The sequence below is a fragment of the Oryza brachyantha genome, chromosome 6 (assembly GCF_000231095.2).
Source record: "Oryza brachyantha chromosome 6, ObraRS2, whole genome shotgun sequence".
Lineage (NCBI taxonomy): Eukaryota > Viridiplantae > Streptophyta > Magnoliopsida > Poales > Poaceae > Oryza > Oryza brachyantha.
Window position 1 is genome coordinate 19,035,950 of NC_023168.2, and position 26,141 is coordinate 19,062,090.

The following is a 26,141-nucleotide window of genomic DNA, read 5'->3' on the forward strand; positions in this document are numbered from 1 at the left end:
TTTTAAGTCTAGCTACACCTCCGTCATAAGCCAGAACATCCTTATTTGAAAGATCTTTTTTTTTCCGATATGGATCTTTCCATTGTGGTAATGGGACATAAATCAAATGTTAGGAAGATAATGGTTACTATAACGTCCTAAAGATTAATACCCTTCTTTAGATAATATGGCTCGAAGAAACATTCCACTATAGTAGAGATTATGAGTACAAATTAACGCTCGTTGATAATGTGCTAAGATGGATGATTGTTTCAATCTAAATTGATCGGTTGGAATAGCAACAGCTAGCCATGGTTACACTATCAAATAAAAAGAAAAATCCTTTGTATGGTTGTTACATAGAAGTGGTAACTTTTATATATGTTCCATGTACATGGTGGTAATGAATTCTAATGTAAGAATTCATAAGAGGGTCCTCTAAGGTCAGAGGTTTCGATTACAACCAAATGTTTTATGTGGTTTCTTCATATAAAGTAATCCTAACAAAAGATAAAGTTGCAAAATAAAGGAATTGAAGGGAAGAGAAGCAATGCTGTCTTTATAATGTGCAAAAGGCAATTCAACACATTTATTTTATGAGCATTTTTTTCATCCTTAAATAGGTATCATGATGTACCACTATTTTCTATGTAAAATTTTGTCCTACCTTCTTAAATAAATACTAGAATGTATTAAATTTTACATAAAAAATAGTAATATCTCGTGGTACCTAAAAACATGCTCTTATTTTATTGTCATATTGCTCGATCATTTTGCATGGCAATGTATTTGCTTCTAATGTCCGTCCCCTCTCGGTGCTACCGAAATGAAAATATTTGATACCGAAAAGTCAATATTGTGTCAGTACAGTGATTCTGGCTGCAAGCTTGTACTTTTTCTATACTAGTGAATGTTGGTCATATGTTTTTAGCATCTAGAGAGCCTGATTTTGTAGATGTTCAGTTCAGGTCATCAGCTTAATTTGGGCCAGATGGGCTATTGGCTAACTTGAAAACCTGAATAATCACCCCCTGAAAGTGTACAAATGTTTTTATTCTAAAAGTACAATGAAATATATTTCCACAGTTTCACTACCCCAATATATATATTGAATCTTATTCTTATCTTGATATATGTAACTCCCTGCCTACGTGTCACTACACCTCTCTCTCTCTCTCTCTAACAAGAATTAATATTCGTGCATCACCCGTAAAAATATATGTATGCAAAAGGGGGAAAAATGGTCTTTTTCTTACACGAACCCATTTTCCCTTTCTTTTTATAAAATCTAGCAAATTAATTTACACGCGCTGAAATGTTTCTCACACGTTTCACAGGCCCAGACGATCTCCACCGTCCCGCTCGAATCGTACGGCTCAGATGCACCCAAAGATGTCGTGAAAAAAATGTACGCACACGTGCACCGACGCTCTGCTGCGTTCTACGAGGAGTGGGAGTGCGACGACGGCTCGACGCCGGCGGGCCGTGACGTCGCCGGCGCCGGCCGTTCTTCGCTGACGAAGGACGACGAGGCGGCGCTGCTGTCGTCGGCGGCGGCGCCGGCGTCGCGCTCCCGGAGCTCCTCGATGCGGGCGAGGGCCTCGCGGAGGTCCCACCGCCGGTCGACGTCGCCCTCGCAGCAGCCGAGGCCGACCTTGAGCAGCTTCACCATCTCGCCCTCGCCGCTGCGCGCGGCGCGCATCTCCTTGTCGAACACCTCGCCGGTCCACTCCTCCCTCACCACCGAGTGCACCCACTCGGCCAGGTCCGTCCCCGCCCGCCCCTGCCGGAGGTAGTTCGCCGGGAACTTGCCGGTGAGCACCTCCAGTATCAGGATCCCCAGGCTCCACACGTCGCTCTTCTTGCTCGGCCGCCCCGTCTGCCCGCACTCCGGCGACTTGTACGCCACCATCACCTACCATGTATATATAACAAACTCGATCAGTTCCCGATGCGCCGCCGCCGCGCGCGGGGTCGTCGTCGTCGGCGTTCAGTCACCTGCGCGGCGTGGTGCGGCGTGATGACGGGGACGAGGGCGTAGTCGCTGAGGATGGGCTCGAAGCCGGCGTCGAGGAGGACGTTGGAGGACTTGAGGTGGCCGTGCGGCACGGTGAGCATCGGGAGCTCGTCGTACAGGTGAGCCAGCCCACGCGCCACGCCCTTGATGATCTTGAGCCGCCTCGGCCAGTCTAGCGCCGGCAAGCCCGAACTGCTCCCTGCAACACCGATCAAACCATGGACATCAGAAACGGATGCAGCTTGTGTTCATGACGCGATCAAGAATGGTGGTTAGTTTGGTTACCGCCATGGAGCAGGTGAGCCAAGCTGCCGTTGACCATGTAGTCGGTGACGAGCAGCTTCTCGTCCTTCTTGTAGAGGTAGGCGACGACGGGGAGGAGGTTGGGGTGGGCGAGGCGGCCGAGCCGCCGCATGTGCTCGTTGAAGTCCGCCCTCCCGACGCCGTTCATCTCCTTGAACCGCTTCACCACCATGGCCTGGCCTTCCAGCGGCGTCGCCTTGTACGACGCGCCGAAGTTGCCGCTCCCCAGCACCTCCGCCGACGCCCGGAGCAGGTCCTCCAGCTCGAACCTCGTCCTCCCCTCCTGGATGAACACCAGCCTCCCGTGATCGTCGCGCCGTCCGCCGCGCTTCGCCGCCGGCACGGCCGCCGCCGCGGCGGCGTGCTGCTGCTCCTCCCCGCCGCCGCTCTGTTCGTTATACATGTCAGTGCACTGGCATGCCTTCCATCGGTGAAAGCTTCTAGCTAGCCATGGCGTGACCGCGAGAGATCGCCGCTCACCTGGTGCACGACGGTGACGGCCGGGTGGGGCGTGGACTTCATCCTGGCGGCGCCGCCGCCGCCGCCCATGGACTCGGCGGTGGCGGCGTCGCGGGCCGCGCTCCGGCGGGCGAGGGCAGCCGTGAACAAGCCCGCGAGCGCCAGGAGAGCGCCGACCACGACCACCACGATGGCGATGATCATGAGGATCTTCAAGCTGCGTGGCGACGACGACGACGGCGGCAGCGACCGCGAAGGCGACGACGCCAGGATTGGTTCGTTCGGGCACGGCGCGCCGAGCGGCGGCCCACAGAGATTTTTGTTCCCTGGAAATTTTCATGGGAAGCTTAGTATCGTATCAAATGGTGCATGAGCAACAATGAACTGATTTTAGAGCATGTTTCGAGGAATTGAATTAATTCATACTCTATCCGTTTCACATGACTTTTTAGCATTATCTAGATTCATATGAATAGTAATAAATCTAGACATATCTATATAAATCATATATATTCATCAATAAATAAATCTAGACAATGCTAGAAATTTTACTATATAAAATGGGGGTAGCACAAAAATCCTATGAAAATCAAGCATGTTTTGAGGAATTGAATTGATTCCTAAAAAATCCTATCAAAATCCTGTTCCCAGTAAGTCCGAGCTGGTCAAAGAAACCAGGGTTTGTACTTCAGAGTGAATTACCATGCTTATAAACATGTTATATAATTAATTCTTATTTTTTTTCTTAAAAAAATGAGTTGTACAACCAGAATATTACAATGCATTCAGGAATACTGCAATTTGTACTGTAGCATGTGTACTGTAAAAACAGTAAAAGTACTTTAACATGTATACTGTTTATTGATATTGTAATGATCGATCAGGCGTGTTGACTGCAGATCAAACGGCTGAGAATAGATACAAAGTAAAGTTACAGTACTGTAACTCTCTAACTTTCTCATGGAAAGTCAGAGAATCCCGTTCGTTCTTGATTGGTCAGAATGTACTGTCCAACCTCGAAAGAGCCACATACTTGGCACTTTTTTTTGTGTTTACCTAGTTCTTGCAGCTCATGTTATTCTTGGATTCTGAGACAAGTGAGACATCAATCTGGACTTTCTAAAACAAATTCTTAGTTGACTAGATTACTTGTGCTAATATTGCATATCGAAAATCTAGTAATTAACTAGGAATTCGTGCATGCACGAATGCATGAACAGCTTGAACAGAAAAGGAAGAAAAAAAATTCACAAGAATTTACAGGAAGACGACGAGCGAGCTCACCTTGGAATGCTTTGGCGTCGAAGCGCCGGAGGCCTGCCGGGATTGGCCCGGAGAGGTTGTTGTCGGAGAAGTCGACGAGGTGCAGGTTCGGCTGCACGAAGTCCGGCAGGGCGCCGTCGAACCGGTTCTTGGAGAGCTGCAGCACGAGCAGCCTGGGCGACGTGATGGAGCTCGGGATCGGGCCGGTGAAGGCATTGTCGGAGAGGAAGAGCTTGCGGAGCCCCCTCATGTGGGCGAACGCGGCGGGCGGGACGCCGCCGGCGAGCTTGTTCCGCGACAGGTACAGCATCTTGAGCGCCGGGAGCATGGACACGTCGGGGAAGGCGCCGGTGAGGTTGTTGTTGGCGAGGCTGAGCGCGCGCAGCCCGGGCAGCGCGGCGAGCGCGGACAGGTCCGGCGCGGCGCCCTGCAGGCCGAGGTACTCGAGGCGGAGGCCGCGCACCCGCCCCGTCTGGGGGTGGCACGTCACGCCGTACCACAGCGACAGCCCGGCGCCGGCGCACGGGCCGGCGGTGGTCACCCACTGGCTGAGCGGCGCCGGCGGCGCGCCGTGCGGGCCCCGCAGCGCCTCCCGGAACGCCAGCAGCGTGGCGGCCTCCGGCCCGGCCGCCGCGGCCGCCGGAAGGGAGAGCGCCGCCGCGGCCAGGAGGAGCCACACGGCGGCGGCGGCGGCCTCGCCGGCCATGAGGCGGTGGCTACCAGCTAGCTAGCGGCGGCGAGGTGCGGGGAGCTAGCGAGGGGCGGCGTGCGGCGCATGCGCGTTGGCCGCGAGGTTACTAAAGAACGGGAGGCGTGGAGGAGGAGGAGGTGGAAGTGGGAGGTTGGGCGGGAGCGTGGAGAGCTAAGAATAGCGCGGGAGCGTGTTGGTATTGGCGACACCAAAGGGACAACACAAAGCTGGCTCAGACTGCAACGTTTTCTTGTTGATGATGTCCACGCTGTGACACCCTCTCTTTTCGCATTTGATTACACTTATAAGCTAAAACTTAAATATAAAGTTAATTTTGAGATTTTTTTCACTAAAGTTTATTTTTCAACGGTGGGTTTTAAATCACTAAGAATATATATATATAAATTTTATATAAATTAGTTTCTATTTGTAAATATGTCATCTCCTGAGGTTTCCTCTACGTGAGGTTTTAGGTTTGTAGGTGAATTATCTGTTACCATGAAGTTGTGGTTGATATATGGGCTTATAGATGATAAGTCTCGTATGTTAGTAATTATGTTATAAATACATTTACGTTAGGATCCTCTATTGTATGGTTGTGTTGTTGGTTAGAAGTGGTGCGGTGTATGCTATGGTTTGCATATTTGCTTCTCTTACCGTGGGATGAAGGCTAGTTGTATATCTCTATATTGGCTCACCCGCTTGAGTGTAAATTGTACTAAATTTATTTCATAGATTTTTTTAGCATTCTCTTATCTAGACATATGTATAAACAATATATATGAATAGATAGATAAATCTAGGCATATTCAAAACGCCTTACGGTATAAAATGGAGGATATAATATTTGTAGGTAATAAAATTTGAATTTGGTAGATGAAGTCATTCATATGCTCAATAATGCCATCATATCAAGGATGTTTCCTCTACGTGAGTGATATTTATTTGGATTTAGAGTGTTGGAAGTAAAAAAACAAACAGTTTTTCTTTTTAACTTCAGGGCTTCAGGCGGAGAAAATAGACCTAGCAAAAGCTCAGTGGTAAAAAAAATGTCTTTTTCATTTAAAAACTCTAATAGCAAAATGTTGTGTTGGGCTAAACAATAATTTGCACAGCATTTAACCCCAACCATGCAATCTGCCAGTAATGTTGACTTACAAAGTTGTCTGATTTTATTTTACCACTATAGGAAGTCCAGACATGTATGATGTTTTTATCTCTTTGGCCATCTAGAGGCTAGATAACGAGCTAGCTCGACTCGGCTCGGCTCGGTTCAGCTCGTTAAGATAACGAGCTGGCTCAGTTCGGCTCGTTATCGTAACAAGTTAAAAACTCAGCTCGGCTCAACTCGTTATAAAACTCGAGCTGGCTCGTTAGGCTCGTGAGCCATGTATAAAAAGTTAACATAAACAATTTTTCAATAGGTTATACAAGCAAATTTTCATTTCAAACATGCAAATCATATGAAATTATATTTAAATATTAAAGTTTGAACCAACAAATCACGTGGTGAACCTATTAAGTACTGAACACATGCATTCCAGTGTGAAATCAATGAACACGGGTAAATCTTATGTCTTTGGTCTAACTCGTTAGGCTCGCGAGCAACTCACGAGCCAGCTCGAGCTGATTCGTTATCTCTAACGAGCTAAAATGCTAGCTCGGCTCGTTAGAAAAATGAAACGAGCTGAGCCGAGCGAGCTAACGAGTCACGAGCTTTCTGTCCACCCTAGCCGCATCTGCAATTTTGTCTCTCCATTTTCATTATTTTTGCCAGTGACACATCGATCTACACACCTGTACTGCTAAATTAATAACTACAGTACACATTTTTACTTCTGGAAGCGAAATGCAGGACAGATTTGGTTAAATATATTTAAAAAAACACAAAGTTTGGTTAATTACAAGAGACGCGCCCACCGACAACGCGCTATATTAAAGAATTTCGTGCTGCCAACTCATTCAAGCGAAGTCAAGAGTACGTGGCCCATGAATTAAATTATATATAAACACACATAGAATTATAGCACGACAAGAACAAGGCCTAGGGCTTAATTATTTTATATAAAATATGTGATTAGCAACAGCTGCAGCCGATGTCGCTGCTGGGATATGCCAGAAGTTAATATACTTTGTTCCCTGAAAATCATCTGAACTTGACAGCTATATATGCTCGCATTTCTGTGTCATGTAAAATGGTGGAATGTCCCCTGATTTTGGTCGTGATATTATTCGTTTTGACAGCAAATATTGGTCAGGAAGTTGCATTGGTCTATTCATCAACATCTCGAGTAGAACTTCGATTGATCGGCATCATAAATTATTCACCAATGTAAATATGTTGAGGAAAGGAAATATTTGCCATGTGAAAACGCATACACAGGGCCTGCCGCCTGCCAAACTAGTATTCTTCAGAGTTCAGAGTGACTTGATGAGTAGTATCACGATGTTCAGAGTTCAGACCTGGTCGTTTTTCCATTGACCATGGGTGTGTTTCTTGCAATGGTAGCATGTGAGGCACACCCTTTGTTAATTTGACTGAGGACACTGTGGCGGCTGGTTAACTGAACAATTGAGAGTTAGGTCCTGGATGCAGATTTCAGACAGTAGTTTAACTGAAAGTATGCAGTAGACACATGCAATGTTACTGCTGAAGAAATTCTACTCAACTGCAGTGTTCTTGTCCATAATCATGAAATGCTTACAGGTGATATAGTGATTAAGGTTACTCAACCAGAATTAGTACAAAACTCGCTAGTACATTTTTAATACCAGATAATACAAAAAGAAAATCCAGCTGATTACATGGAAATTATGAGTAGGTCAGATTTCATGGAAGTGTACTGCCTATAAGTTCAGAACGATTTGTTATATCTTATTAGGAATCCGAAATTTCAGATTTTCAATTGTTGAATCATGTATGTCGTGTTTTCCTCCAATAGGACGGTAATTGCTTTCGTTTAATCAACAATGAAGCACCTTTGTCTGTTGAAATCATCATATCCGACATCAACAAGGCAGAGGCCTTCTGGAGGTGCTGGGGGAGCAGTTGCGCGCCTGCAAGTGGCTTCCATCAGGTTCAGTAAAGCATCTTCTTCAGCACCAGCAGCAGCCTCCCTTATGGCAGTCGCAACAAGTACCCTAACCATCTGTTCAGTGTAATTTAGTAATATTAACTACTACCTCTGATCCAAAATATAAGCATTTCTAAGTTGTTAAGCAAAAACCATGGTGAGGTCAAAATATTCCCTTTTAGTTATTTAAGTGATCAATTTTTGAATTTTGAATTGATCATATTCCCTTTCCAAGCATCTGATTGGCTCTGGAATTATTGAAATGAATGTAATTATGGGAATCAGTGCAGGAATGCTTATGTTGTGGTACAAAATTTGAATCCTCAAAATGCTTAAATTTTGGAACAGATGGGGCAGAATTCAGAGGATAACTGAGAATTACAGTGCCACATAACAGCTTTGATGTATTACCTTGCGCAGAAACCTGTTTGCGACTAGCTCAATGCAGATGGCCCTCATGCCTTCTTCACAATTCTGCAAAAAAAAAAAGGAAAACGAAATGGGGCATAATATTACCAGTTGAAGTGATATGCAGAAGCAGAATGCCAATTGAAAAGGCCAGATCAGGGAGTCAAGAATTGTATAATTACGATGTCAAATTTTATAAGGTCCACACATTTTATTTAGTTTTGAGATGGGAAACTATGTAATCCAAACAATTTCATACAAGTCATAAAGCCATACTCAAGCTATGCCGATGTCCAGCAACTAATGTTAAGCTTACGCAGTTACGCACACAATATCACAAAACAACCCTGCTAATTCTTTAAAGCAATCATAGTAGTACTAATATGGAAATAATGAGCATTTCCAAGTTCCTGACATACAACATAAAGAGCATATTACAACCAGCAAAAGTTACACCATTATTTTCTGGTTTAAGAGTGCAGTCTATACTAGTGTAAGTGTAGTTGGTACCTCATCAGCAGAATGTAGTTTAACCACTGAAGCTCGAGAATGGAACATAAAACACTCTGTAGGTGGTCCACTGCAAAAACAACAAAACATCAAGGAAGGTAACTGTTATCAACTTGAGGGCAAACATAAAAATAGCGACAATAGTCATCTATAAGGAAAACATAATGTTCTCCTCAAATGAACATGAGCAATTAGAAGTGCAATGCAATGCATGAACAAACATGTCAGGATTACATGGTTAAACTTGATACAACTGCAAGAGAAACCAGTTCTATAGTTGAAAAACACACAACAGTGCGATGGTAAGAAACTTACACACTTCGTGAAGCTTGTGTATCACGTGCAAACATCTTGTAAGATAGTGACTTTCCTTCTAGTTGTCTAATGATTTTGTCAACCTTAACCACATTAAAGCTTTGAGGTTTTATGTTGTATTCAGAACCTTCTAGTATTTTAGAGGGCTGTTCTTCCCCTGAGATTGGTTTTGCATCCTCATCAAGAGGAAATATATACAGGTATCGTCTCCATTTGGCTGCAAAATTAGGATGAAATTCACGTGAGACCTGCAAATTGTGCCATCAGTTAATAACAAGCATAGATAGCATCATCCATGGTGGATGTCTTGAAATTCTCATAAACATACATAAAAAAGATGCCCCCATACCAGAAAAAGTAAATGATTATACGATAAGGACTACTCTACCACTAGCAACGATGCAGCATATATATATCAAGTGAAGCTATATATTCTGTCTTGACATTCTCAGAATTTACATAAAAAAGATGGCACCATACCAGAAAAGGTAAATCATTATAAAATACTTACTACTCTACCAGTAGCAGCAATGCAGCATGAAACCTCACTCTATCAAGTGAAGTCATGCTCTCCAAAAGGGAAAGAAAAATACCTCTGAAACATGCAAAAGTCTTAGTTTATCTGGTGTGGCCTTGTTTATTGCATCCTTTATATCTCTAGATTTCACGTCCTTCCTCCATGTATCTAAGGAAATTACAGGTAAATACCCATGTCAGTTATCAGGGCAAGTGACAAATCTAGAACCATGGGGTATCTCATTCTCACCATCACATAGGAGTTAATTTCTAAGATAAGTACGGAAGGATATTTTATTGACTTGTGCAAATAAGTTCTGTCAGACCAATGTAATGCATGGTATGCATAGGTGAAGTAATTCATGTCATATCTTGGTCAAAATTTTGGTATGAAGTTATGCATTGCTGTATCTCCAGGTTATATTTCTTTGATAGGAAATCAAAGGCATTTGGTATTTACATATTGTTGTGTTAATTCATTTATTTGTTGACCAGAAGCAAATAGCTTGTTTAATTGCTTCTGTAAACAAACTATCATTTCCATAAAAAATCAAGAAAGTAACTGCACATGTTCATAATGTGAATAACTGGGACACAGAAAAACAATAGTGTGCTCTCAGGTGTAACTAACAAAATGAGCAAACTTGCTGAAGAGCAGTCACCCCTTTGTCAGTGCGCCCAGCAACAATGGCACAGCCTTCTATTGGCAAAGACCTTGCTTCAAGCTGTTTAGCTTTCTTCTCATCAACAAACTGGCCGAGATGTTTTTCCACTAACCTGCAAGCAATACAGAGTACGGCAAATAACAATCAATGGTTTTATCCTGTCCTGAGATGTAAAGGAACTGAAGCGTAAAAGAGTTGGTTACGACTGTAAAACAAGCTCATGGATAGGATATGAGTCATGAGATAAACCCTTTCTTATCATTCTTACCCCTGAACAGTGTTGAGGCCAGGCTGCTTCTGCCAGCCATCAAATGAGCCCCCATGATATGAAAGAACAATCTTGAAGGTTACTCTTTCCCATCTGCCTCCTCGATCTTTAGAAGGTTTCATTGATGCTTGTTTTTCTGATGGCGGTGTGCAATCGTCTCTATTAGCATCAAGGGTGTAATCAATCTGTGGAAGGAAAATCTGATAAATCTTATTCAAACAAATTAAAGTCCTAAAAACAGGCCTGCACCAATAAATTCCAAAATCTCACCTATGCTCTAAGAAAAATGGCCCTGGAGTTTCCTAGCTAGCAGCGGAACCTATAACGCACCTAAAACACAGCACGGCTACGCAACGCCATGTTGAGTTCTTCACTCATGGTAAGATTCAGTTGTCAATTTCGCTAAAAAGATGCAGTGTTGGATGGGGAAAGAACCAGCATTTGGCACAATGGGGGAAATATTCACTAACGCCTTTTCCCTATCCTATTCACCTCAAATGCGAAGAACCATGAACTAGGGGTGTCATGTCACATGGAAATAAAATTCTTATCCCTTCTCACCTCATCCTTCCCAAACAAATCGGCTAGCCCAGCTGCCCCGGCGCCGGTACACACGAGCTCGGCGTAGAAGTCGACCACCCTGCTCCATGGCCGCGCGTACATGTACTCGTAGCTCTCCCTGCGCACACCAAAACAGTAACCAATGGAGCGGCAGAGGAAGATAAACCCTAGCAGAGGAAGTGAGGCGGAGGGGGGAGGAGGGGGGGCCGTTACTTGGCAGTCCAGCGGAGGTGGTGGCACGCGTCAGTGTGGTTGTACTGCACGTGGCCGTCTCCCTCCGCCGCCTCCGCCGCCGCCGTAGAAAACGATACGGCCGGCGCGGGCTTCGCCCTCGCCGCCGTCGCCATGAGTGGCCGGAGCTTCGCGAGCATGTACCTCGCTTGAGCTTATTCGTTCGTTTCCTTCACTTTTTGCAAAGAGACGACACGCTATTTCATCACTTTGTTTGCGCAGAGAAATTTCCGATTTAGTACTCAAATTATTTATCAAAAATATTTTAAAAATAAAAAAAATGGGTATGTAGTAGGCAACATTTGTTGGTTGTTCGAAGGCTCGAAGCTGAAGATTCGACCACCGAAGAGGAGTAGGAAGCCAGATCTGGATGCGTATGTTTTGTGATTTTTCAATGTTTATATGTTGATATTTCTGGGGGTTGGATCAACATGTTTCGCTGTGTATTGTTTACCATTTCTGTTCTGGAATAAGGTTATTTTTTAGTTTTCAGACATAATGTTTTGACTGTTCGTCTTATTTGAAATTTTTTGGGATTAATATTTTTATTGTTACTAGATGATAAAATATGAATAGTACTTTTAATTTTTAAAAGTTTCTTACGAATTTTTTAAATAAGACGAATGGTGGCACATAAATCGAAAAATAACGTTATTACGGGACGGAGGCAGTATCTTTTTATTTTTAATGTTCTTTAAATGTTGCAATCTCTGTTTTGATGCTATTTCTTAATTTTCTTGTCTTTGATGGATAAAACATATTTATTTCAAGAGTTGCAATTTGATATTTCATACCGTCAAGCGAAAATATTTGGAAGTTTGATTCAATTGTATTTCGTCATTTTAATAGTTCAAATATTTTTAGTGAACTATGAAACATCTCTTGTGATGAAGCGCTACCCAATATTTCTCTATGTATCGAATGTCCGATACCTAACATTTTTAAGAAAAATATGCTTGCCTATTTAATTAGAGATCCAAATGCTTATATATTTTTCTTAGGTTTAGTAGCAAAATTGTGCCTTAATGAGTAGTTGTGTATCAGTAAGGCTACTTTGCAACATATGAATCTAAAAAATATAGTGACAGGAAAAAACACATGCTTATAACATTATGGCATGTTGAATATTGTAGGAATGTATTTACAGGCCGTCGGTTATAGGAATTACTCAAAATATGGTTTGGATGACATGTGAAAAAATACAAGAATTGTGTGATTGTATATTATTTTAGAGAGAGAAAGAGCATGGAGTTCTCAAACAGAAAAGAAAAAACTTATGTTACAAACTTTATGGAATGGGGACTTGGACTGGCATTTCATTGGAATTTGACAGCTCCAAGTCTCCGTTCTTTCACGCAGATTATTCTCAGTTTTTGCATATACAATTTGTCTTTTACTTAGATTATTCTCAGACTTTCTCTCTTGGCTGGCTTTTACATTTTCTAAACTACTAAAGTGTGTGTTTTATAAAAAGTTTATATGTATAAGTTCATCATCTCGTATCTTTATGCTCCATCTGTAAAAGAACACATCCCACATCCTATGATGATCCAAACTTCCTTAGTACTAAATTCATTCATTGTTCCTATGAAAATCCTATGATGCAGAGGATAAAAGGAGCCAATTTGGCGGGAAAATTATGATTTGGTACTTCATTTATGTGAAAACTAGATTTTGCTAATGATTTTCAGATGCATAGCGAAAACCATATACGAACAAACTGGCAACATATGGGCACAGATTCATCTTACAGTATCCATCTTCTCGTTGATTTCCTGTAGAACTATACCATGTTTGCAAGAACAAGCAGGATGATCATGATCTATACAGGTTAAGTCAAAACAATCGGGCAACGACACGACACATCGATTCTGATGCGGATCTTCTTCTTCCCAGAGAACGGTTTCAAGTTTACAACACGAACTTCGTCGTCGCGGCAGGCATCTCAAGTTACATGCTTTCCACAACGCTCCTCTACATACAATTGCTAGTCGGCACAACAAGAAACCTAATTGAGGTAAGCTCGAACCGCCATCAGAAAAATCTTTTCAACACCAACTTGGGACTCTGATCGATCTTGACAACAAGATGGATGGCAATGGCGAAATCGCCGGTAGCGAAAACTTGAATCTTCATCAAAAAACTGCTGTGTGAGTGGGCTCTATATCTTGTACAAATCCTCATCCGGTGGATCCTTCATGCTTCCATCTCCAGAAGGGGATGACAGTGCCTCCAGGCCTGGCTGCTGGCCATCAGAGTCAGGAGATGGGATGTACAGCTTGCATTCCAAAGACGGCTCGCTCTTGCTCCGGCCATTCCCTGGCCGCGTTCTCCTGCTCTGAGGCACTGGTTTTCCGTTAACTGGTGCTGGTACCACGGTGACAGTTTTTGGTGCTGCTGCTGCTTGTTCTTGTTTTGTTTTCTCCGGCTCGCCACTCTCCGTGGGATCCTTTGCGACCTCGTAGAGTGTCACTGCACCCGTCATGCAGTTCTGCAAGAGTATGTCTTGGCACTCTGGCATGTTTTGCACAGCCTCAAAGGTCTCAACAACCTGATTCATGGTGGGCCGTCCTTTAGGATTCTGGCTCAAGCATCGGTACGCAAGGCCAGCCACCTCAATGGCAGCCTTGGTGGAGTACTGCCCTTCCATTCTTGGATCGATAATCCTGAACAGTTTCCGATTGTGCACGAGGAGGGGACGTGCCCACTCCACTAGGTTATGCTCACGGCTGGGCCGGCTCTTGTCCACAGCCCTCCTGCCAATAATCATCTCAAGGAGGACGACACCAAAGCCATAAACATCACTCCGTGCTGTCAGATGGCCTGTAACAGATCGAACTGGTTGGATTAACAATTCAACACGAACATTGTTGATTACACTGATGTGCATATTAATTCTTGAGAACATAAAATGCATTCTGAGGATACCAGGAGATTCAATTTCTCACCAGTCATGACATATTCGGGAGCTGCATAGCCATATGTTCCCATGACCCGAGTTGATACATGGGTTTGGTCTCCACTTGGTCCAGTTCGTGCTAGGCCAAAGTCTGACAGTTTGGCATTATAATCCTGCAGAAGTGACACAAAGTGAGACTGCAGAACTATCAGAAGATAATCTTCAACATATAACATCCCAAGATCTGAAATAAGATATTTAGATCAGTGTTCCTTGTGCAGAGTTGTATGGTGATTTAATTGGCTGGATGATGACACATGTAATGTCTATTATTCCTAATTACTGATGCCGTGGCATGTGAAATCATGGAGGACCAGGGACAAATAAATGATTGATCATGTGTTTCATTTAGAATGGTCCTTGCAGTTGCATCTTGGCAATTGAAATAACAGAAAAAAATGACAAGTAGGTAAAGGACAACATAAAAACATCATCACTGCATGGCTTGGCAGTGGGAGACACTATTTTCTGCATCACACTAATAAATTGAGAGTATAAAATAATTTCAAGACAAACAGGACTGTGTTGACAAGCTGGTGGGATAGTGGACGTTTAGAATCTTACAGCTGAAAGAATTGGATCATTCATCAGAAGATTTGGTGGCTTTGACCTTGACGGCAGAACCGACACCACCATGATCGTTTGGACGGCAAGCACTCCACACTATTCTATCGCTACTTCAGAATCTTGGATTCTGTAAAGACAGTTATGGCTAGCATATAGGCTAAGTTATCACATCAACTGCTAGTTCTAGATTCGAACAGTTGAGGTATGTCTTGGAAGAATGTAGGAAATGGAATCTTGTCTGAGTGGAAAGAACAAAGTTACTCCTCTAGAGCCTGATGGGATGGAATTCCTATGACGTGGTTGTTGAAACATGGTAATGACATCAAAGTATTTAAATAGTAGATTAAGTACGGACCGCATCTAACAAGATGTTTGACGTTTTGAAATCTCTATAAATAATTGATCTCTCAGCTCCGTGAAGATACTCTAGCCCCCTTGCAGCACCCAGAGCAATCTTCATGCGAGTTGACCATGGCATATTAAGGCAAACCCCTGTTATCAATTATCATACAAGGAAGAAGATTAAATCAATGAAAGTGCCTTTTTGAATGGGAAGATCTTATGCTCTCTCAATAGATAAATCAAAGGTGAGAAAACCATGCAGCAAGAAAATTTATTTGTCTTTTCCCTAGTAGCCTAGTTAGCACGTGTATGCAGATAGTAGAATCAACTGAGCAATTCAGCACGTCGTTTACTCAACTGACCAACATGATGATATAGCAGGTAATTAAATAGCTAGTTTGGAGAACTTCAAAACATATACTGATCATCATCGTTTCAAAAGAAAATCCTCTGATTCTGAAAATTACATAGAGTGAAAGAACAGGTACAGAGAGACAGCTAGATTGTATATAGGTTATCACTCATTAGATCAGATTGCACCAGGAAATCAGACACTGTAAACAATATTTGTGTGAATGCATTTTATGTTAATTCTAGTGATAGCTGCTCATCTTGTTGAAATAAACTACTGTTTTGTCATGCAGTGTGCACCAAACTGACTATGCAAATGCAAAAACAATACACATGTTGCAGGTTCCGCTGTCATGGACAACGGCCATTCATTAGGGTTGGAGTCATGATTGTTGGGAAGGGAAGGGTCAGCTTACGGCGAAAAAGATGCTTTTCAAGGCTTCCACAAGCCATATACTCATAAACAAGCAGTCTATGAGACCCCTCACAGCAATACCCAATCAGTTCGACTAGATTTGGATGGCTAAGTTGCCCAAGGTAGTTGACTTCTGCCTGAAAACAAATAAGAAAACTATTAGTATCTGATATATGATGTTTAATCAAACCTCCCTAATCAGTATAAAAAGACTCTTTCAACATCCTTGCTTAAAGGGTAAATAAGTCAAGTAACACAAAAACTAAGATAACAAACAACTATTGTGATCATTAAATTGAATCATAAAAATATAATCAGCTGATGAAGGCTGATAGACTTTATCATGATGTCGAGAAAAAAAGAAGAAATAAAGCAAGGAGACTTACCAACCATTCCTTGTCACCCTGGAAGCCCTCTGGGTTTAATTCTTTCACGGCAACTTGTGTGGATGGAAAGCCCACTCTAACATTTTCATCAATTACACCTTTGTAAACAACACCAAACCCACCCTCTCCAAGAATTTGGTCAGGTCTGAAGTTTTTTGTGGCTGCTCTCAGTTCATTATATGTGAAAATATTAACATTTCCATATCCTTCTGTTTGCAGGTCCTCCACATCTTTTGGAGGGGCGAGAACACTTGCTGTAGCTTTAGAATCAGATTTGCATTTCCTTAACCCATCTGGCCCGCCAGTTTCTGCTTATACAATTAACAGAAAAAGAAAACATATCAGGGAATAATTAATGCCATACAAAAATTAGTAATTAGTTTTTTAAAAAGAATCATAATAGCCCCATACAGCTCCTGCTGTTCAGTCTTTGTAATGTGTTGTGCATTATATCAAAATGACAATCTGGTAAGCATGATAGGTTGTAAACACCGCATCATTAATCAGTGCATAATCAAAGGGATGACTTGTTTGTACAAAAATCAAAGGTCGAAGCATGTTAATGAAGTTGAATTGACAGTAAAGGTTAAACAATCACAGAATGCACGAATTGTTGTGGGTAAGTTCACTCTACAACATTCAATCTGCACCACGGAACAGGCTAATCTATAGATCATTTTCCTTAAAGATGTGAAAACAATTTTACTATAACGGGAAATAAACTTCACAATAATCCTACCCAAAATGGTGTTCGTCTTCTAACTTAAATCATGCATCCCATTGTGTCCACCTACAATGTCACTTTGCAATAACTCTACAGCAACAAAAAGTGCCCATTGATCATCCTCCACATTCAATTGGCAGGCCTAAATGTGCAGCTAAAAGCTGTGACATGACAAGGAAAGGTCTCGATTTAATTTGGTCTCTCAAAAGTTCTAGAATAGCTACAAACATGCATTTGTTGTACATGACCCTATACGCAGAACAGCATATGTCATTTCTTCCAATCCCTGGACAAAAGTCTGCTATGTAGAAAAGACTGCCTGCATCTATAGGGTTATCAACACTTCCATCCAACCAAAAGAAAAGGCAACTTTGCCAGTTTATGTTCAGACCAAAAATATGGCTAAATTTGGAAACTCCCCCTAGACTGCAATTTGGCTTTCCAGGAAGAGTGCTTAAGAGTTCTCACTGCAATTTCATGGACAATCGTGTTCTCCACTGACCATCAAAGAGCAAAGTTGTGCCATGCAAACTTTATTAAAGAAAAAGAAAAGGGAAGCTACACTTAGAAGCCTAATGCAACCATGTCCACCCAAGATAAAATTTTAGCAGCCAAACAGAGTAAGGGTTAGAGTATGGTATTCCAGAATTGTTACAGAAGAACTAATCCTCAATGACATTGATGCCTGAAACGCCGAATTTGAACAGGAATTACTACAGCATTAACCCCAGAGACAAATTTGATCCTGTCGGCACTATCACATAAACGCGACCAAAATTCTCGCTCAAAAAACTCAAACATTTTGCAGCTGAGTAAACTGAAATCCATACCCCCAATGCCCAAGAATCCGTTCATCCCCCCAAACCCAACCGCGTGACTAATTCACAACCAAATTACAACACCAAGCCGCACCAATCCACGAAACTCTACTTCCACGCGACATGCATACAGCTACCACAAGCAAAGCACAGCACATCAGACATAATCAGACAGCTCAAGGTAACAAGAACACAAAGAACACGAACCTGTCTTGCTCTGGAGCCGGTGCTCCTCCAGCGAGAAGCATCCGCCCATGGGAGCCCCCAATATCGCGCCTTCCCCTCCAACCCGTGCCTACTCCCGCCTCCCCATCGCCACCCTCCGGCCAGATCCACGCCCTCCTCCAAGAACAAGACGACCACCAGCACCAACCCAGCCCAGCCTCCGCACCAACCCGGAAATTTCGCCCGCGCCGAGCTGCCGCTCGGGAGGGGGCGGAATTGCTCCGCCGCCGACCGCCGGATGGGCGGACGGGATGGATGGATGGATTCGGCGCGCAACCGCCGCCGAAATTTCTGGTGCGTTCTTGGATGCGCCCACTGTCGCTGGGGGCGTTGGAGGAAGAAGGAAAAAAAAAAGGAGGCACCTTTGGATTAGCTGTGGACAGAGGCCAGGGAAGCGAGAGTGAAAGGAAGCTGCTTTGGATTAATAAATACACACAGCAAGTAGCAGCAACTGGGATTGGGAGCTAAAGATGAGGCTTTTTTTCTTTCCTTTCTCTGCTGATGATGTCGTTGTTTCTTTATCGTTGGAGATCTTGGGTTTGATTAATGTGCATGGTGGAAAAGAGATTTGGCAGCAGCTACTAGTTAGTGAGAGCGGTTTTGTTTGGGGTTTAATGGACTTTTTAAGGTTAAATTCAGTGGTTTTGATTTGGGCTGGATTTTTTTATCTGATGGCACGGGTTTATGGAGTGATGTATGGTAAAGAAATTTATTGGACATAATAGATGATGATCTGTTGTTTATGCATGTTGAACATTACATTAATATAGGTTAAAAAGCAAATTTATAGTATTATATAACTATGCAACTAAGCCAGCTATTTATTTCATCAAACATTAAAATTATTTCTGGGATAGTTATTTAAGAGTATATGCAAAATTAACCTCTATAAAGTTAAAAGGTTATTCTACAAAATATTTGCACAAAACACATAATCTAGAAACCTTAGGATCATGAAAACGAAAATGCAAAATTTGAATTAGAAAAGAACATCGCCATAACGTTAGACAATTATAGTTGATGTCAATGAAATATCATGCATGGATGCATCTAAAAGCGGAGATGCTCAAACATGTGTCTCTATTTTTTAACATTTACCAGGAATGCATAAATCTAAGTAACTAGGTACGTAAAAATTAAATGTGCTCGTCTAAGATTCACTGAATTGACCGAAAGAACAAAGTGGGTCATTAAAATGAATGAATTACGGAGGAACACAGTTTCCTACGACGCCCTCCGAAGAACTAGCCACTCTAGGCGGTTGGCTGCATTTGCATTGCAAATTTTGCCACACGACCAAAGAGTTGATTGCACATACCACTCATACCGTAACACTATTAGCGACCAAAAAACAATCAATGCAACCAAAAAAAAAGTTCTGTTCTTATTACTCGCTCCGTTTCACAATACAAGACTTTCTGACTCTGCTTAGATTTATATAGATGCTACTAAATCTAGATATATATATATATATATAAATTATATGCATTCATCAATAGATGAATCTAGACAAGACTAGATTTACTATATAAAATAGAAATAGTAACTACTCCCTCTGTCCTAGATTATAAGGGATTTTAACTTTGTCTATAATGTTTGACTACCTGTCTTATTCAAAAAATATAAAAGTATTATTTATTGTGTTTAATATTTTTTTATTGTTAAAAGTAGTTTAATTATTACTTATAAATTTATACTAAATTTTTAAATAAGACGAATGATAAAAAATTATAAGTAAATAGTTAGAATTGACAGAGGTAGGAAGAAATAAATCATTACGAAACGACACCAAATCAGCTCTAAAATTCAGTGAATTTCAGCTGCAGCTACCAAGCTTTTGGATAAAGAAGAAACGATGGAGGCGTGTCTCACGCAAACACACGCCAACAGACACACAAACAGCAACCTCCCAAAGTCGCAAAACAAGGGGCCGTCCCTCCCGGTGCTGCAGCGCATGTCCCCGGTTCCAGGTGCTCACCGTATTTTGTTTCAATCGCGATTATAGTACTAATCCACCGCCCCAAAGCGCAATCATTTATTTTTTTTATTTTCTTTGGCCACCAATCCACCATTTGCTTGGTTCTTTTTTTTTTCTCTCTGTTTCAGAGACGCAATTTGCAGTAGAAAACAACGTGATTGGCATTGGACTCGGTACGCCTAAATCCGAACCAAATCCAAGACGCCACATGCGCGAACTTGGCCTCCACATGGGAGCAGGAGCTCGCCCTACATCGAGCTCGAGAGCCATGGCCAATCAGTGGACAAATCGCTCTCAGTCAGGGGCGCATGGACGGTGGAGCTCGAGCCTATACTATCCCCGTTATGACTATGGAACCCTTTACTAAGTCCTTAAAATTTTATATCAAAAATTTATAGATAATTTATTCAGTCTTCTCTGGTATCATTTGGTTTGGGAACGACTTGAGAGGTTTTGTTGTTCTTGCTGGGTTCCCAAACAAAGCTGCAAATATCTCCACACACACGCACAGGTTTGGAAGGTTCCAAGGAATGATTTAAGTAACCCATTAGAGGAGGTGCTCCTTTGGGTAGCTGCCATTAGAGGAGGTGCTCCTCTGGGTGGGTGTCATCAACCACCACCGTGCGTCGAAAGTGATGCGCGAGGAATCCATTTGTGCTGCGCGTTGGGCCTTTTCCAAATTCCAATCACATCATGATCGATTTGATCATGGCCACTAATTGCTCTCGAGCTAATAATCCTAACAACGCTGGGTGGAGGCGTGGAGCCTTGTCTGAATTACACCATCGCCGCTTCACCTGCATAAAACTCGAATTATATCTGCTTTTTGGAAGGACTAGTCTATTCGAAATAATCTCTTAGCGCCACAGAATTATTATTTCTAAAAGCAAAACTGACAATGATGTAGTACTCCCTCAGTTTAAATATGTAACATACACAATATGTAATGTTATTTTTTTGACTATTAATTTCTGGTAAATACATTACCAATAAACATAAAATAAGCATACATATGAAAAAAACATATATGTTGCTAGATTAAATTTTTAGGGCATTGTCAGTTCGTAGGATTCATAAATTGTAGGTATATGAAAAAGTGAAAAACACATGAATACGATGGGAAGAATGTAGTTACGACAAAAAAAAGTACTTTATCTATTTTTTAATATGATATTACTGACTTTTATATTTATATTTGATCATTCATCTTACTTTAAAAATATACAATTATTAAATAGGTTGTTATAATTTGATTTAATATTGTAGGAACTTTAAATATGATTTATTATTTTATACATTTTGATAAAACATTTTTAAATAAGATAAATTATTAAATATAGATTTAAAAGTTAAAAGTTAACGATGTTATATAAAAAATTGAGGTGCACTGGAACGGAGGGAGAGAGTAGATGCGAAACCAACCTGTACAGCACAGAGCAAGCATGGATGCCGTACGTTGGGGGGTTTGGTTTGGGGCGAGTGACGCGGAAACGGAGGATTTCTCGGCGGAGAGAACGCCCCCATGGATGATCATGATGCATCCCACTCCCACTCCACGCGCACGCGGTTTCTCCCCTTTTTTTCGTAGCCTCGCTCTCGCTCCTCCCGGTCCCCCGCGTGCCGTCCTGCCGCCGCACCCTCGTCGTCGTCGCGCGCGCGGTGTACATGATGCTGCCACCTCCCAACGAACGAGCCGCCGGGTTCATCACCGAGACACGTCCCGTCCCGTCGCGTCGCTTGCCACAGCCTCAACTGTGGCACCGGTGACCCGGTGAGCATTTCCGATCCCATTAAATTCCTCCCGTGGCTATCGGTCTCATTTTTCACTTGCACTTACGTTTATAATTTAAATTTAAATCTTAAGTTCTAAATTAACTTTAAGGTTTAAGGTTTTTTTATTATAGTTTATTTTTAGCATTTAATTTTAGATCGCTAAATATATATATATATGTATAATTTTTATTTATAAATATATTGTTCGTTTTTTATTTTGAAAAAACACCAAAATATGATCACGTATGTGTCAACAAGTGCTGTTCTCACGTACACATGAGCCTGCGTTATTCCTCTCGTTTTTTTCCTTATCTTTTATGCTTTCGTTTTGTGAATTGCTAAACATTTTTTAATAAAAGTTACGCACATGTTCATTACCTTATATTTCTTGAAAAATCTCCGATCATTCACCTTCTAGCTATTTCAAACATAGCCAGACTGCTTCTCGCCTAGTTGGAATTTGGTTTACCATTGGATGAAGTTTGAATTTGGTTTAACGCTGGATGAACTGCGTTGCAGCTCGCCCGTGAACAGCAGCCATCGCACTGTGACTTGGGAAAACGTAACTACACACATGCATGAGCATATGGCTGCATGACACGACGACCTGAATTGCATTTTGCTCTGATTTCTTCTCCGCGTAAGATAGTACTGCAACTGCGTTATTTTCTCAGTTTTTCTTAAATATTTTTTTGGTATTTATGTTCACAATTTTCGATCTACTAAACATATGCTTTTAAAAGTTTATATAGAAATTAATCATCTATGTTCAAAGTAATTTTTTTAACTTTGCAGTAGTTAAACAATATTTTATCTTCTATCTTTCATCTTTCATGAAGAAAAAACACAACCTACATCCATGATCCATACTTTTTTTTCTTTTTTCCCATTCCCATACGTATTAATATATAAAAAAAATGTCCATGGCTGCCTCAAGCTCCGATGAACTTGGTCCACACGAGTATAATATGATGATGTAAGCAAGGTATAAGAATTGCCATATTAGGTACGTGTATACATGTAAAAAAGAGTAAATGAGAGAAAAGAAAAGCATACTATATATTTTTGAGTCAACAACGGTATCAGCTTAAAGAAACTATTTGTAAGAGTGATGGGCTATGTACTAATATTAGTAGTATATATATAGATACCTATTATATGAATCAGATATTGGATAGACTATAAATAACGTGTCAATTTTTAAATCTAGTAGTTAGTTATGCTTGTTATTAAACTCCAATAAACTTGCCACGTACTTTCTCAAACTCCAGTGAACATGTCTTCTGCTTTAATTATCAAACTTCCATATAATGATAACTCTACAAATAAAGCCGTTATGAACAAAAATAAAGTTAAAAAAACAAAATTATACTCTCCATGCTCTAAAACAAGATCATTTCTATCCCCTCTTGTTTGATTAAAATAAGTTTTATCTTTATGACATACAAGTAGTGTATAAAAGTAAGGAACAAATATATTGAAACTTGATAAAATTTGTGCATGGGAATTTAGTTTGCAAAAACATCAAATCAAGTTTTTAGACACTCATTTGAAGTATTAAACGTACTCTAATTACAAAACAAATTTCAGATTCCGCTTGAAAACCACGGGACGAATTTTTTGAGTCTAATTAATATGTCATTAGTATATGTTGGTTACTGTAGCACGTATGACTAATCACGTCCTATTAGGCTTAAAAGATTCGTCTCATGATTTCCCGTATAATTGTGTAATTAGTTTTAATATTTATATATATTTAATACTTTATTTAGGTGTCTAAAGATTTGATGTGATATTTTTTTAAAAAAAATTTGGGGACTCAACAGGGCCTTAGTAAAGCGAGAGTAGGGAAATGAAGTTGGAGCATGTACGCGTGGAGCTCGTTGGTCACCTGCCTGTCAGGGTAGATGGAATGAAGTGTAAACGCGTGACCTGGGTACACCGGACGCCAAATGTGCCACTCTATTGGACGTGTCTGTCTCTGTTGTGTGTGTGGAGGACCATGCATGTAAACTCGGATGGAAAATTGTAAATGCGAGTCAACAATTCACACAAATGCTCGACAGCTAGCCAGAGGCAGCGTTCGCAAATTACATTGGCCATTAGTCAAATCAACGCACGTAAAACGAAAAATACCATTAGCATATGATTAATTGAGTATTAGCTTTTATAAACTTGGGAAATGAATTAATCTGATTTTTTAAACAACTTTCATATAAAACTTTTTTTCAAAAAATACACCGTTTAATAACTTGGGAAGAGAAGTGTTCATGTTTGGTCGGTTTCGAACGGTGCCAGGGTGTTACCTCCCTCTCAAAAATGTTTCATTTTTAACGTATCTTGTTTATCACATGAAATCTTTATTTTTATTATTTATTGCATTGATGTTTAATAAAGTATGATTAGGATTTTTAAAAAAAAGAGAGATTGGAAAATAAAGGACACCCTAATCTTTATAACGCTGCATAAGTACACATGTGATATGTTAAAAATAAATTGTCCAGGTTTTTTCGTTTCTGCTTATATTTATAAGATAAAATTTGAATTTTCAATCTTAGAATCAAAGTACATTTTGGAGTTTCTTCTATATAACTTATTTTACATTTTTAGCTTTTAGACCGTAGAAACACGTATATAATTTTTTATTAAAAAATTATATTTATAATATGTTGTTTGATTTTTCGCCAAATAAACCAACCAATTACCCGAAGTCTTCTTTAACGATGGAGGGTAGTTAGTACGTCCAAGACACACTACTGTTTTCTGCTTCCTGCTCGTCAGTTCTGTGGTCCGGTTGGCAACTTGTCGTGCTGCGTGTAGTTGACTAGTTTACCGGCGACTTTAATTTGGCAATCAGCCAGTCAGTCAATGCCGGTCTGCATGCAGGCCAGTACCGAGTGTTTGTCAACGTTAGCAGCTATGCCAACTGCCGTACTGCGCATGTGCTCCACTCCGCTTCCAAATACTTCTCAATCAACATTATTCATATTTAAATTTTAACTATTTATCATTTTTATATATTTTTTCTAAATACTTAAATACTCCCTCCATATCGCATAACACTTGGACACCAAGAGTAAGGAGCATCTTAGGAACCATTTTAATCAACCTAAAAGAAGATGCATGGTAACTTCGGCCTCCGCGAATACCCCAGCCATACATGATCACAGCTACCATGGCATGCTTATGTCCAATCACAAGTAGATGAAATTGCATGCATGCAGGTTGCATGTGTTATCTAAATAATGCATTGAATTCAGACACGCAAGCCAAAGAGACGAGCGTACTACCTGAGTTATAAGACGATCAATATTGGAATTTTATCCTTTTGTTATATGACGAGATGGAGGGAGTACATCTATGATAAAAATGTAAATGGGATGTCCAGGTTAATTAAGTGGATAACTTATCATTAATTAGTCTATAAGTGTGCTCGTGGACTGGCCCACCAACACCCCTACCTATGGACGCTCTTAGTGATATGTGACTGGGTTTCAACATTTCAATAGAACAGAGATTCAGGGAAGTGGATCATCTACCATTCCATGCTAATGATAGAAAATAAATAATGCACTGTCATTAGATAAATCTCAGCCCTCCGTTTCAAAGCAAACGGCTACGGATTAGTATGTTACCGTAATTATATTATTATTTTTGAGCTACAGTACATATACTACAGTATTTTACCATCCTCTCTCTGCTTTTTACTGTACTGATCCGAATCCGAGATTCAGTCCACTGGTTTTATGGTAGTATCACGCTTTCGACCAGCTAAGCTTACGGCTCTTTCATGCGGTAAGGCCTATTCAACTCTAAGCCCAGTGAACATGCGGCCCACTAAGAGAGCATCACCAACAATCCTCCGAAATTTTAATCCCAAAGATCTTTTTAAATCTCTTTTCAGGATTTTTGGACTGAAAATAAATTTCTCTCCAACAGATTAGCTCCCTAAATAAGAAAGTGGGGGCGATCCGACTTCCCCTGGAAATAAAGCGCGGCTTTCACAAATGTGGGATAAGAATTAGTCACGAATTAACTGCTACGCATCATCCATATTAAAAAGAGTCCTTCGTCCATATCTCAACATCCAACCACAAGAGAAAAGACAATAATATCAACATGAGAGAAGATGGTTATAAAATATTGATATTCTGTTGGAGTGATGTATGATATGAACAGAGAATCTATTTTAGATGTTTATCTCTTAACAATATAGATAATAAAATTTAGATAATCTGTTGCAAATGTTCTAAGAAATTCATACGGTTAGTCTCAGAAATGATGCATATAAAAGGCCCATAAGATCTCCCGTAATATCATGTTTACAGATGGATGTGGGTTAA

At 41.1% G+C, this 26,141-nt stretch overlaps 3 protein-coding genes across 4 annotated transcripts; all 3 read right to left on the bottom strand.

Moving 5' to 3' along the window:
* Nucleotides 1-987: 987 nt before the first annotated feature.
* Nucleotides 988-4,727, bottom strand: LOC102701365 (pollen receptor-like kinase 4). The gene is made up of 5 exons (XM_040525405.1): nt 4,043-4,727; nt 2,780-3,084; nt 2,282-2,687; nt 1,978-2,195; nt 988-1,894 (listed from the first exon to the last, which is right to left on the bottom strand). Exons 1-5 carry the CDS (start codon nt 4,725-4,727, stop codon nt 1,421-1,423), a joined length of 2,088 nt encoding a protein of 695 aa, XP_040381339.1. The 3' UTR covers nt 988-1,420.
* Nucleotides 4,728-7,366: 2,639 nt separating this feature from the next.
* Nucleotides 7,367-11,426, bottom strand: LOC102701179 (tRNA pseudouridine synthase A). 2 transcript variants are annotated; one of them, XM_006656273.3, is made up of 9 exons: nt 11,243-11,426; nt 11,030-11,147; nt 10,469-10,653; nt 10,167-10,312; nt 9,613-9,704; nt 9,020-9,267; nt 8,705-8,774; nt 8,198-8,260; nt 7,367-7,861 (listed from the first exon to the last, which is right to left on the bottom strand). In XM_006656273.3, exons 1-9 carry the CDS (start codon nt 11,398-11,400, stop codon nt 7,673-7,675), a joined length of 1,269 nt encoding a protein of 422 aa, XP_006656336.3. In that variant the 5' UTR covers nt 11,401-11,426; the 3' UTR covers nt 7,367-7,672. The 2 variants fall into 2 exon arrangements, with proteins under 2 accessions (XP_006656336.3, XP_040381009.1); XM_040525075.1 differs by having other exon boundaries at nt 10,469-10,668.
* A 1,579-nt stretch (nt 11,427-13,005) lies between these two features.
* LOC102701455 (probable serine/threonine-protein kinase PBL17) lies at nt 13,006-18,450 on the bottom strand. Its single transcript, XM_006656274.3, has 6 exons — nt 18,030-18,450; nt 16,281-16,588; nt 15,896-16,031; nt 15,142-15,278; nt 14,209-14,332; nt 13,006-14,083 (listed from the first exon to the last, which is right to left on the bottom strand). The coding sequence occupies exons 1-6, from the start codon at nt 18,076-18,078 to the stop codon at nt 13,422-13,424; spliced, it is 1,416 nt and encodes a 471-aa protein (XP_006656337.1). The 5' UTR covers nt 18,079-18,450; the 3' UTR covers nt 13,006-13,421.
* Between the last annotated feature and the right edge of the window lie 7,691 nt (nt 18,451-26,141).